The sequence below is a fragment of the Neoarius graeffei genome, chromosome 11 (genome assembly GCF_027579695.1).
Source record: "Neoarius graeffei isolate fNeoGra1 chromosome 11, fNeoGra1.pri, whole genome shotgun sequence".
Lineage (NCBI taxonomy): Eukaryota > Metazoa > Chordata > Actinopteri > Siluriformes > Ariidae > Neoarius > Neoarius graeffei.
Window position 1 is genome coordinate 54,513,061 of NC_083579.1, and position 14,219 is coordinate 54,527,279.

A 14,219-nucleotide genomic window follows, 5' to 3' on the forward strand; every position below is an offset into this window, starting at 1 on the left:
AAGAATCTGTGTGTTGGGAGGAAATGTCACCACCAGGTACCATTATGCATGATGGGTGATGCTGTAGCCTGTATCACGAGATTATAAGTGCAGAAGTGGTAATAATTAATGTTAACTAACACGCACACAAAAGAAATGAATATGACTCATGACCTTGTGTGACATTCCTGCAGTCACTGAATGAAATTTTGGAGTCAGTGGATGCGCCATTTGAAGTGACTGAGGGCTTCATCCAGGCCATTTCCCTCACTATACCATGGGCCTCATTGCTTCAGGATAACTGTGCTCTGGAAGTCAAAGGCTTGGAAATGGTTTTCAGGCCAAGGCCTCGGATGAGTAAGTGGCATGATTGGTACATCTTTGAATTATTTATTACTGAAGACTTGACATAAGCTTTGGTTATGTTTCTTTCACATCATATATCTTCTTAATATGTCTGTGTTCAGCATCTGGTATGGAGCCTATGTACTGGTCTAGCTTCATGACAAGCAGTATGCAGCTGGCGAAGGAATGTCTGAGTCAGAGACTAACTGATGACTTGGGAGAGAGTTTCCAACCTCTGGAGGGTCTAGAGAAGTTCGCTGAGACGATAGAGACAGGTACTGAATTCTGCTCCAGATGTGTCCCTGAGTGCCAGCACATGTATTATCAATAAAACTCAGTAATATACCATTGACATTATTTTATTGTTATGAATTTCCAGTCTGGGGGCGGCTCGGTGGTGTAGTGGTTAGCGCTGTCGCCTCACAGCAAGAAGGTCCGGGTTCGAGCCCCGTGGCCGGCGAGGGCCTTTCTGTGCGGAGTTTGCATGTTCTCCCCGTGTCTGCGTGGGTTTCCTCCGGGTGCTCCGGTTTTCCCCACAGTCCAAAGACATGCGGTTAGGTTAACTGGTGACTCTAAATTGACCGTAGGTGTGAATGTCAGTGTGAACGGTTGTCTGTGTCTATGTGTCAGCCCTGTGATGACCTGGCGACTTGTCCAGGGTGTACCCTGCCTTTTGCCCGTAGTCAGCTGGGATAGGCTCCAGCTTGCCTGCGACCCTGTAGAAGGATAAAGCGGCTAGAGATAATGAGATGAGATTTCCAATCTTTCAAATAACACATATTCACCATATGTATATAACAATGATGAAAAATTATGTGGAATGTCATGCCTTCTGTCATGTTTTGTTTTTACTTGATATAGAAAGAATGTCTAGACCAGCTTGTTTCAGGGGGAGTTTGTATAAATATTTAACAAGATGAGAAATATACTTTTTAGGTACCTGCTGTTGAATTTAAATTTCCTTTTTTTTTTTTTAGTTTTGAGAAGAGTCAAGGTCACATTTTTGGATACAGTCCTCAAGATTGAACATGTTCCAGAAAATTCCAAAACAGGAATTGCCCTTGAAATCAGAATCAAAAGGTAAACTGTAGTAGCAGCGTAAAATACATGCACTGGCCACTTTATTGGGAACAGCTATACACCTGTTCATTCATGCAGTTATCCTGCCAGCCAGCAGCACAGTGCATAAAATCATGCAGATACAGGACAAAAGTTTCAGTTAATGTTCACGCCAAACATCAGAATGGGGGTTAAAAATTAACATTTTTAAACGAGGTTTTTGACTGTGGCATGGTTGTTAATGCCAGACCAGCTGGTTTGAGTGTTTAATAAACTCATAGGATTTGTGTGGATGCTGGCAAGTGTAAACCCCTCTGACCTGAAGACTTTTCTGAACTGGTAAATGTTGAATGTTACAAAGTGCTTACAACTGACTCCTCGATGAAAATGTTAAATAAATATTTTTTAAATCATCATATCAGCAATTGTGTTTTACTTTGTTAAATGTTTTTTTTTTCTAATTCAATATTAGTCTTATATCCCTGTATATGAGCTGTTACTATAGAAACAATAACCTTTTAGAATGATAGCATTAATATTAACCTGTCATTCGTGGTACAGCCGGAACTTCTGTCTGAGCCATGCTGTTACACAAAAATAATGCACACCTTCTGAACAACCACATTTGAACATGCTGTGGTATAAGAAGTAATAAGACACGTTAATTGTGGTGCATATTCCCAGAGCCAAAAGATTCAACAGCAAGCAGTCTACAGTATATCCAGGATTATAGTGCAGACAAAACACCAGGTAGCTGGACATTGTGTATATTGACAAAAGAGACGACTGGTCAGATAGGGTCAAATTACCCTTATTCTGTGTTACTACTGAATGTAAAGTGTAATTTTTAATTGTTAGAGCTACATTGTCCGTCTCTGAATGCCTTCTAATATTTTCCTTCTTAAAGATCAGCATGCAGCTTTGAAGTATCCCATCAAATATTTGTGCTTATGTGAGTTGTTTTTAAAAAAAAACAACTGTTTGTGCCTTGGTCTACTTAGGATGGTTTACTGTGATGAAGCTGTGGAAGAAGGCTCAAGTGTAAACATCCATCAGCCCACCACGTTTGCACACAAAAACCTGACGCTGGAGGGTGCAAATGTTTTCTGGGATGAATTTTCTGAGACCTCCCGTGCCAGTTTCAAATCATCTCCCACTCAGTCGGTGAGTTTATTCGAATGGATTATCCACATAAACATGTATTATTGCATATGTGGTCGTAATACGTCCCTGATGTGGGTGGAGTACAGAAGCACGGCAGGTGGGAGATGATATTCACACACACACGTGTTTATTTTCTCTTTCGTTTTGCTTTTCAGCTTCACACTCGCTCGTTTTTAGGATACGGGGAGATACACACACACACACAGTCGTGTTCTGGTCCAGGGGCTCTCTTCTCTCTGCTCTCCTCCTCCTTTTCTATCCTCCACCGCCACTGCAACACACACACACAATGTTAATCGACAACAGGTGTATTAACTTTGCCACTCATCTTCCCGCCTTCCATTCACAAACTGACGCTTAGGCACGCCTCCGCTGCCACATAGGGTAATTGGATATTAATGTAATAGAATCACACTAAAGTATTATTGTTATTTATGTGTTCCAAATTATTGAATGTCTTCACATTTTCATAGCGTTTGGGTTTGTTCATGTCCTCGTATATCTGCCTCCTTTGTTGAATTTACAGGAAACTGAGCCTAAGTTATCCCCAAGCTGGAATCCAAAAATTATCTGTGAGCCTCACCCACAGTTCACAGAGCCTTTATGTGCCAGTACACCTTTTGAGCCTGTGCAGGTGGGCTGCCTGAGCGGCAGACTGGAGCTGTCCCTGGTCCTGAAGCAGAATGAAGCCATGCCCGGAGCGAAGGTATGGAACTCTACAGTAATATCGAACTTGAATTTGTTTGCTCTTTAAAAGAGCATTCCTGTGTCCGAAATCTCCCCCTACTCACTATATAGTGAGTTTGCCATTTTATAGCAGTGTGTGAAATATCTTGAAAATCAGAAATGGCCAACAGGGCTCTTAACTTTTCAATGTTCATGGCCAGCATTAAAAGTTGATGGCCAGTGTGAATGTATGACTCTCGGATGCCTGATGCACATCTAGTGTGTGTTTTTTGAAGTTCTGCGAGCCCAACACAAGAGGAGCATTCGCATACTTGTGATATTTGTCAGTTTTTAGTCCGGGTTTTCTTTTTATTTATTTATTTATTTATTTAAGATTTTCTTTGGGCTTTTTTCACATTTTTATTGGATAGGACAGTGTAGAGACAGGAAATGAGCAGGAGAGAGAGATGGGGAGGGATCGGGAAATGACCTCGGGTCGGAATCAAACCCGGGTCCCCGGATTTATGGTATGGCGCCTTATCCACCTGAGCCACGACGCCCCCACAGTCTGGGTTTTCTAACAGCGTACGGCCCATAAATTGAACGGCAAGGTCGGCAAAACATCTGTTTTTGTGTATTTGAGTACAACAACCAATTGTATGTCTGCAGCCAACCTGGTTTAAATTTCCTCTCCCGCTTTTCTTCCTCATATCACTTCTTAGTAGCTTTGATTTCTTCTTCTGCTTCACTTTTTTCTCTGGCAAACCCAGAAACTTCCACATGATTGTCACGAAAAGGCGAAAAAGCGTACTCCTGTAGAATCTCGCGCCACAGTGTCGGCAAAATGTAATGTGATAAACTGCTCATTTAAGAGATGGCAGCTGATTCGCTTTCGTTTTACAGATTTGTGACATATCTGACAAAATAACCAATCCTTGCAAAAGGTGGACGTGTCATGTTAGGGACATGGTAATACAAGCATGGAATCGTCAAAATGTACGTTCATGGGCAGGCCAATGTTTGTGGCATGACGGACTCGCTACTTTTTATAGTTTATGGCCAGACGAAAAAGTTGATAGCGTCGGGGTACCGGGCACGCGGTAATTTCGCACACTGTTTTATAGTGCTGTCCGATTGTATAGTGAGAATTATTACACCCTATATAGTGCAAAGTATCCCACAATGCATCATGAAAAGTAGTGTACAACCGATCGTCACTACCCAAGAAATATATCCCATCATGCATTGCGGTCGTGCTGAAAGAAATCAAATCAAAAGCCTCAAATGTGATTTAATAAAAGGCAGTGGCAAAAAAGTATTCAGCCTTGATGTAAAAGAACTGAAAGATGCCGCAGACACAAAGTACTTTGTATTGATTAATGTGGGAAATACGCCCAGTATAATATGCATTTATTACAAAAATACATGCATGCATTTATTATTTTGAAAACCCATCAGCCGACTGATCTGGCACATTTTAGCAGAGGTGGAAAAACCCGGGTGCAGAAAGTAAAAACCCTGCCACATTTTTGCTCCAGCCAATTCAATGAACCAGCTGATCCTAATTACCACATCCCCTAAGCCAGGTTGATGAGCTAATTGGTGAAATCACCTGTGTTGAGAACACAGGCAGAAGGAAAACCTAAGCAGGACTTTTACTTTGTCAATCCAGTTTTTCCACCTCTGCATTTTAGTTGTGCGACAGTAATGACGAAATAACGGCACGACAGACTAGTGTCCGAAAGCGTTTTTTCATTTTACCAATGAGCTCCCTATATAGTCCTCTACATAGTAATTCCCTATATAGGGAGTAGTGAACGAGTGAGTGATTTTGGACACAGGGAATGTCTTGGTTTTGATGAGTACACAGGTATGCACCTGCCTGAAATATCTTAAAACGCAGACTGTCTTTCTTCAGCATAAGCCATTTTCTGTAATGTGATAGCATCTTTGCAATGAAGTATTGATTATGTAATATATACACTGTATGGCCAAAAGTATGTGGACACCTGACCATCACCCCCATATGTGGCTCTTCTCCAGACTGTTGCCACAAAGTTGTAAGCACACAATTGTCTTGAATGTCTGCATGCTGTCACATTAAAATTTCACTTTACTGGAACTAAGGGGCCCAAACATCTTCCAGCATGACAGTGTTCCTGTACGCAAAGCAAGGTCCATTAAGAAATGGTTTACCAAGGTTGATATGGAAGAACTCAAGTGGTCTGCACAGAGCCCTGAACTCAATCCCACTGAACATCTTTGGGATGATCTGGAACGCCAACCGTGCACCAGGCCTGCTTGCCCAGCATCACTGCCTGACCTCCGTGATGGTCTTGTGGCTGAATGGGCAAATCCCTATAGCCACACTCAAAAATCTTGTGGAAAGCCTTCCCAGAAAAGTGGAGGCTGGTATAACGGGGGGGGTCAACTACCTGTTCTTACCAGTGATTTTGGAATTGGCACATATGGGTGTGATGGTTATATCGGTGTGTCCACATGCTTTTGACTATATTGTGTATATGGTGCAAGTGAATAGTTCAGCAAACCCAAATGCCATAGAGATTTGGGTCAAGATGCTAAGTATTGACATTTGGCCTTTTCTCAGCTGGACATTGAAGGGCAGATTGATTCACTGATCATGCTGCTGTCACCACAGCAAGTCCACCTGCTACTGGATATGTTTGGAGTCTTCTCTAGCTCAGGTATGTCTTCGAGGATTGTGAGTTTTTGAAAGGTACACACAAACCACATTCGATTACTGTTGCCGACGTCAAGTTTTTATGTGTATAATTTTATTAGTTTCCTTCAGCTCGGCTGAATGGCTCTCTGTGTATGTTTGTGTAGCGGGGCAGAAATGGTCTGGCTTGGCTAAGGACAGAAAGAGTCGTCCTATGCAGCAGGAAGATGAGTACCGTCTCCACATGGAGCTTAACCGCTGCTTAAAAAAGGAGCCATTGACTGCTGGTACTGAACAGAACTTGTTTGAGAGCCAGACCACCAGGACAGTGTCAAGCAGAGGTGAGTGTAAATATTCAAGATTAAATATTGCCAACCTGAGTAATTGTCAAGTGATATATTTCTGCATGCTGTTTACTTTGTTTCTGGTACATTTTTCTGTTCTTCAAACAGAAGATGTATTTTTCTCCATGGCTGACATGGACATGTCACACAGCCTATCATCTCTGCCCCCTCTTGGAGACCCACCCACTGTAGACCTGGATCTGTCTCTTAACAGCAACTACTCCACCTCTTTGGGAGAGTCTCCCTCTGGCACTGCACCTGTGAGTCATCCACTCTAAATAGCAGAACCAGCTCATAACTAAGTAAAATAACAGCACATGCAGTATGTATAAAAAGAACAGTCGTGTTGAATGTTATGAAATGTTTTTTTCAGACTGTGTGGGATGAGTACCTGGATATGTCTAAACAAAAGGAGAAACAAAGTCACAAAACGCCGTTGTACTCAAAAGACCATCACTGCCCACATAACCTACCCAGACAGACCTGTAAGTCTTCTAGACGGTAAATGATTGCAGCACTGATGCTACTTTTGTATAATATAGTTTTGCAGCTTATGTTTTCCCCAAGAGTGTCAGTCTTTAAAAAGTATTCAGTGTTTTGAAACTTCTTTTTGGCACATCATATATTGCTGTTTACTATATACTGCTTTACTTAAATAAATAAATTGATTGACTGATTGATTGCATGTGTGGAACATGAGTGTTTTACTGGAAAATATGCCACGCTTATCTTTCATACGAGCTACATCCAGGACTTCGAGAACCACAGCCATGACATATTTCTCAATATGTCACTCCTGAGGAAATCGATGAATTGTTTTGTTTTGATAAACTTGAGTACTTTTTGTTTGTGTCTATATAATAAAAATAACATCACGTATTGGCTTGAAGTTTATCTTCTCATGTTGAAAAACTGTGTGGCATGGTGGTGTAGTGGTTAGCGCTGTCGCCTCGCAGCAAGAAGGTCGGCCAACGAGGGCCTTTCTGTGTGGAGTTTGCATGTTCTCCCCGTGTCCGTGTGGGTTTCCTCCGGGTGCTCCGGTTTCCCCCACAGTCCAAAGACATGCAGGTTAGGTTAACTGGTGACTCTAAATTGACCGTGGGTGTGAATGTGAGTGTGAATGGTTGTCTGTGTCTATGTGTCAGCCCTGTGATGACCTGGCGACTTGTCCAGGGTGTACCCCGCCTTTCGCCCGTAGTCAGCTGGGATAGGCTCCAGCTTGCCTGCGACCCTGTAGAACAGGATAAAGCAGCTAGAGATGATGAGATGAGATGTTGAAAAACTCGCATTTTTCATACGGAATGCATTGCGCATCTTCACTCAGATGATGTCACTCCCACTGTTTTCCCGTTGACTTGATGCGCTTTGTCAAAATGGCGGTTCAAACTTAAAATTCTTTTGATTAACTTGTGTATTTTTTGTGAATGTGTCTACATAATAAAAAGAACATTACACGGTGGCACGAAGATACGAACTTTATTTTCTCGTGTTGAAAAAATACCACTCATTCGCTCACTCATGAAATATTCACTACTCGAAGATATACTTCATCTTCGCACCACCGTGTAATATCTCCCCCCCCCCCCCCCATATAAAAATAAGAGAGAGAGACATATACTGCTGTTTACTCACAGGTTCTTACACTGGGAATTTATATTGTAAAGAAATGGTTTATAATAATCACAAACTAAATGAATTGCTTTCTTTGTTTCTAGCTCATTCATCTAAGGGCCACTGTGATGAGTCCAGGCCTGAGCTGGTTTTCAGGCTGACGGTGGGCAATCTCTGCCTATCTGTCCTGCACATTGATCCTCTCCCACCCCCAGACTCAACTCTCAGTCCTCTTGCACCAATGGCCTCTGAATTTTTCCACATGATGGCTGATGATCAGCTACATCTAAGAGGGTTCCTCCAAGCACGAGCTGTTTTTGATCAGGCCTGCCCACATGACCACCTCAGGTGGGCTTTTTACGCTGTTCAGTCTTTTGTAATTGTATAGTATACAACATTGTTGATGATGACACTATGCCATGTGATTGTCAGAATACGTGCCACTGTTTAAATGCTATTTGGATAAAAAATATATATATATAAATAAAAATGGAATGCAATGATGTGGAAGTTTCAAAATTCCATATTTTATTCAGAATAGAACATAGATGACATCAAATGTTTAAACTGAGAAAATGTATCATTTAAAGAGAAAAATTAGGTGATTTTAAATTTCATGACAACACATCTCAAAAAAGTTGGGACAAGGCCATGTTTACCACTGTGAGACATCCCCTTTTCTCTTTACAACAGTCTGTAAACGTCTGGGGACTGAGGAGACAAGTTGCTCAAGTTTAGGGATAGGAATGTTAACCCATTCTTGTCTAATGTAGGATTCTAGTTGCTCAACTGTCTTAGGTCTTTTTTGTCGTATCTTCCGTTTTATGATGCGCCAAATGTTTTCTATGGGTGAAAGATCTGGACTGCAGGCTGGCCAGTTTAGTACCCGGACCCTTCTTCTACGCAGCCATGATGCTGTAATTGATGCAGTATGTGGTTTGGCATTGTCATGTTGGAAAATGCAAGGTCTTCCCTGAAAGAGACGTCGTCTGGATGGGAGCATATGTTGCTCTAGAACCTGGATATACCTTTCAGCATTGATGGTGTCTTTCCAGATGTGTAAGCTGCCCATGCCACACACACTAATGCAACCCCATTACCATCAGAGATGCAGGCTTCTGAACTGAGCGCTGATAACAACTTGGGTCGTCCTTCTCCTCTTTTGTCCTAATGACACGGCGTCCCTGATTTCCATAAAGAACTTCAAATTTTGATTCGTCTGACCACAGAACAGTTTTCCACTTTGCCACAGTCCATTTTAAATGAGCCTTGGCCCAGAGAAGACGTCTGCGCTTCTGGATCATGTTTAGATATGGCTTCTTCTTTGAACTATAGAGTTTTAGCTGGCAACGGCGGATGGCACGGTGAATTGTGTTCACAGATAATGTTCTCTGGAAATATTCCTGAGCCCATTTTGTGATTTCCAATACAGAAGCATGCCTGTATGTGACGCAGTGCCGTCTAAGGGCCCGAAGATCACGGGCACCCAGTATGGTTTTCTGGCCTTGACCCTTACGCACAGGGATTCTTCCAGATTCTCTGAATCTTTTGATGATATTATGCACTGTAGATGATGATATGTTCAAACTCTTTGCAATTTTACACTGTTGAACTCCTTTCTGATATTGCTCCACTATTTGTCGGCGCAGAATTAGGAGGATTGGTGATCCTCTTCCCATCTTTACTTCCGAGAGCTGCTGCCACTCCAAGATGCTCTTTTTATACCCAGTCATGTTAATGACCTATTGCCAATTGACCTAATGAGTTGCAATTTGGTCCTCCAGCTGTTCCTTTTTTGTACCTTAACTTTTCCAGCCTCTTATTGCCCCTGTCCCAACTTTTTTGAGATGTGTTGCTGTCATGAAATTTCAAATGAGCCAATATTTGGCATGAAATTTCAAAATGTCTCACTTTCGACATTTGGTATGTTGTCTGTGTTCTATTGTGAATACAATATCAGTTTTTGAGATTTGCAAATTATTGCATTCCGTTTTTATTTACAATTTGTACTTTGTCCCAACTTATATATTTACGTCTTCACATTTGAATGTTTTTACTTTTAGTCTATCAAGCATTTTTCACCAGATGCCTTTTATGTGGTGTAAGAGCTTTAAATATACGTTTCACTTTTTAAAAATGGAATGAAATCTAAACAATGAACAAAGTATGTGCATATTAAACATAGTGAACATCTCATCTTATTATGTCTAGCCGCTTTATCCTGTTCTACAGGGTCGCAGGCAAGCTGGAGCCTATCCCAGCTGACTACGGGCGAAAGGCGGGGTACACCCTGGACAAGTCGCCAGGTCATCACAGGGCCATAGTGAACATTTTCCAACAAATATTTAATCTTAAAAGTAGTTAATCTTTTTCCTGTGGCTCAATCTCAAATAGTATTCTGTTTGTCATGTGTAGCATAATGCTATTCTCTGTATAGTGAACATATGTAGTAAATAAAATTCTGCTTGGGTTTCAGCGTAACTAAATTATTTCTATGCAAAGATGCATGGAAGGAGATTTTTTTTCTCTATAAAGTGTAAAATATAGTTAAATGTTGGTGACAAAATCATTAGAGTGGTTAAATAAATAAATAAATTAACTATTAAAAGATGATGAAATGGTTTGTATTGTTTGTTTGTTCTTTATGTACCTCTAGAAATTTTTAGACTGAATATTCAGTTATTTAGATGCATATTCAAATAATCAAATGCTATTGAATGGATGTAATATTATATTCAAATGACGACTAAGCTTCACTGTTATCACTGTTTTCAAAAAATAATGAGAAAGTAAAATTTTTTAATATTCTTCCCCATGTTTCCTACACCATACCCCTGTAATACTTGTGTTTTTCTTCAAAGGTTTGTAGGTCAGGGGTTAAAGGTGACGTACGAGTATTGCCAAGGCTCCAGTCTGTGCGCACTCAGCACAGATCTGTCCCTGAGGTGTATGGAGTTGCTGGAATGCCTCTATCCCACAGAGAATCACAGAAGCACTGCACAGAGTGGAGTGCAGTACACAGAGGTGCCCTACTTTTCCTCTTCATGAAGTCAAAATCTATTTTGTATTTGTTGGCCAGTTACTGAATAAGAGAACCTTTTTTTTTTTTAATTGTCTTTCAAACACCAGCTCTTAACGTTTGATGTGGCTGCCAGCAGTGAGTCCCCTACCCAAAACTGTCTTCATTTATTCTACAAGTTAACAGAACGCAGAGGTCCACAGGTAAGCATGTGGCAAAGCAGTGAACAAATACTAACAGATGATCTGACAGTCTCACACATTTTAAATGCCTAATGGCATGAACCTGCGGCTTTATATATAGTGGTGTATCACTTTAATATATTCTAGTACAACCCCGATTCCAAAAAAGTTGGGACAAAGTACAAATTGTAAATAAAAACGGAATGCGATAATTTACAAATCTCAAAAACTGATATTGTATTCACAATAGAACATAGACAACATATCAAATGTCAAAAGTGAGACATTTTGAAATTTCATGCCAAATATTGGCTCATTTGAAATTTTATGACAGCAACACATCTCAAAAAAGTTGGGACAGGGGCAAGAAGAAGCTGGAAAAGTTAAAGGTACAAAAAAGGAACAGCTGGAGGACCAAATTGCAACTCATTAGGTCAATTGGCAATAGGTCATTAACATGACTGGGTATAAAAAGAGCATCTTAGAGTGGCAGCAGCTCTCGGAAGTAAAGATGGGAAGAGGATCACCAATCCCCCTAATTCTGCGCCGACAAATAGTGGAGCAATATCAGAAAGGAGTTCGACAGTGTAAAATTGCAAAGAGTTTGAACATATCATCATCTACAGTGCATAATATCATCAAAAGATTCAGAGAATCTGGAAGAATCTCTGTGCGTAAGGGTCAAGGCCAGAAAACCATACTGGGTGCCCGTGATCTTCAGGCCCTTAGACGGCACTGCATCACATACAGGCATGCTTCTTTACTGGAAATCACAAAATGGGCTCAGGAATATTTCCAGAGAACATTATCTGTGAACACAATTCACTGTGCCATCCGTCATTGCCAGCTAAAACTCAATAGTTCAAAGAAGAAGCCGTATCTAAACATGATCCAGAAGCGCAGACGTCTTCTCTGGGCCGAGGCTCATTTAAAATGGACTGTGGCAAAGTGGAAAACTGTTCTGTGGTCAGGCAAATCAAAATGTGAAGTTCTTTATGGAAATCAGGGACGCCGTGTCATTCGGACAAAAGAGGAGAAGGACGACCCAAGTTGTTATCAGCGCTCAGTTCAGAAGCCTGCATCTCTGATGGTATGGGGTTGCATTAGTGCGTGTGGCATGGCCAGCTTACACATCTGGAAAGACACCATCAATGCTGAAAGGTATATCCAGGTTCTAGAGCAACATATGCTCCCATCCAGACGACGTCTCTTTCAGGGAAGACCTTGCATTTTCCAACATGACAATGCCAAACCACATACTGCATCAATTACAGCATCATGGCTGCGTAGAAGAAGGGTCCGGGTACTGAACTGGCCAGCCTGCAGTCCAGATCTTTCACCCATAGAAAACATTTGGCGCATCATAAAATGGAAGATACGACAAAAAAGACCTAAGACAGTTGAGCAACTAGAATCCTACATTAGACAAGAATGGGTTAACATTCCTATCCCTAAACTTGAGCAACTTGTCTCCTCAGTCCCCAGACGTTTACAGACTGTTGTAAAGAGAAAAGGGGATGTCTCACAGTGGTAAACATGGCCTTGTCCCAACTTTTTTGAGATGTGTTGTTGTCATGAAATTTAAAATCACCTAATTTTTCTCTTTAAATGATACATTTTCTCAGTTTAAACATTTGATATGTCATCTATGTTCTATTCTGAGTAAAATATGGAATTTTGAAACTTCCACATCATTGCATTCCGTTTTTATTTACAATTTGTACTTTGTCCCAACTTTTTTGGAATCGGGGTTGTATGATGTACAGGCTCGTGACACATGCCTATTATATTATCACTGCAGATGTTATTTAGATTTGTTTGTTAGATTCACATTGATGGTCTTACAATATGTATATACACGCACACTCATTCTCTTCTTCTCTGTATGTATCACTCCTCTAAGGGTGGGCAGGTGCGTCTGAGTACCATGCCCCGTAAAGCAGAGTTTCAGGTGGAGCTGGGTAAGGTTCGTTCAGAGTGTGACATCAGCATCGTGGACCGCCTCCACTCCCTGCTTCAGCCCCAGAAACTGGCCACCACTGAAACCATGGCCTCTCACATGTACACATCCTATAACAAGCATGTTAGCCTAGTAAGGGCATCTTTTAATCACTCCTTTCTTGCTCGAGTAGGTGTGCTTGTATTAATTTTATGCTAATTTGTGTAATGGTAAATGTATATTTCTGTTGCCTCCAGCACAAGGCTTTTGCAGAGGTCTTTCTGGAAGATAGCCGCAGTCCTGCACACTGTTTGGTGGCAGTGTCTGTGAATGCTCCTCATCTTGTGCTAGTGGTACGGTTCCCCATCCCAGACCTGCGTTCGGACCAGGAAAGGGGTCCTTGGTTTAAAAAATCCCTGCAAAAGGAAGTGCTACGCTTAGAGCTGGAGGATTTGGAGCTCAAAACTGAGTTCAGTGGAAACAGTTCACCTGAGCAGACCAAGATAGAACTTACCTTTAAAGAGCTCAGTGGTACGACCTCAGAAGTTAATTCAGTATATCCATCTATTCTGCATCATCATCTCTAACCATTCCCATATTTCTAAAGATAAGAGATACTTTATTTCCGGGACTTGATATACGCTCACAAAAGCAGATCTAGATATGCTACATCTGTTAAAGTGCACAGGCAAATGTTGAATATTTAAACTACTTTAACTATACCTCTCTTTTTTTTTTTTTAAATCTCAGGTACATTCCAGAATGACAAAGATCACTCTGCATCCAGGTTCTTGCGTGTGTCACATACTATGGAGGAGAACATGACCTCTTCTGACAGTGGCAAATTTGACTGGCCTAGGTATCATCCTTCAGAAATATACTGAGCAAAGCCCTTTTATAGAACCTTTTCCCCAGGTATCGTGTTCATTTGGTTAAATATTTATGAATTAGGAAACACTCCGTCTTTTTGTCTCTAGAGTGGTCCTAAAGGTGAACCCCATGGTAGTGCGCTCCATATTGGAGCGAGTTACGACTGAAGAGGAGGAGGAAGGTGCTGAAGGACATTCACAGGAGGAAGAGGAAGAGGAGGAAGGAGCTGCCCACTCTTTAAAGGACGTGTGTGATTTTGGTAAACCTGAACCATCCCCCTTTTCCTCAAGACGTGTCATGTATGAGAATGAAGAAGTAAGTGAAAGATGAATATTACAAAAATATATGTGTATAAATTTTT

General features: G+C 41.2%; 1 protein-coding gene across 1 annotated transcript in view; it reads left to right on the plus strand.

Moving 5' to 3' along the window:
• Positions 1-14,219, plus strand: part of atg2b (autophagy related 2B) — a 39,280-nt gene that overhangs the window by 4,214 nt on the left and 20,847 nt on the right. Inside the window, 16 exon segments of the mRNA XM_060934237.1 lie at positions 174-336; positions 447-599; positions 1,302-1,404; positions 2,385-2,547; positions 3,074-3,253; positions 5,822-5,918; positions 6,061-6,234; positions 6,346-6,497; positions 6,611-6,722; positions 7,953-8,196; positions 10,710-10,872; positions 10,978-11,070; positions 12,953-13,141; positions 13,246-13,519; positions 13,739-13,847; positions 13,966-14,173. Of these exon segments, the coding sequence (XP_060790220.1) occupies positions 174-336; positions 447-599; positions 1,302-1,404; positions 2,385-2,547; positions 3,074-3,253; positions 5,822-5,918; positions 6,061-6,234; positions 6,346-6,497; positions 6,611-6,722; positions 7,953-8,196; positions 10,710-10,872; positions 10,978-11,070; positions 12,953-13,141; positions 13,246-13,519; positions 13,739-13,847; positions 13,966-14,173 (2,577 nt within the window).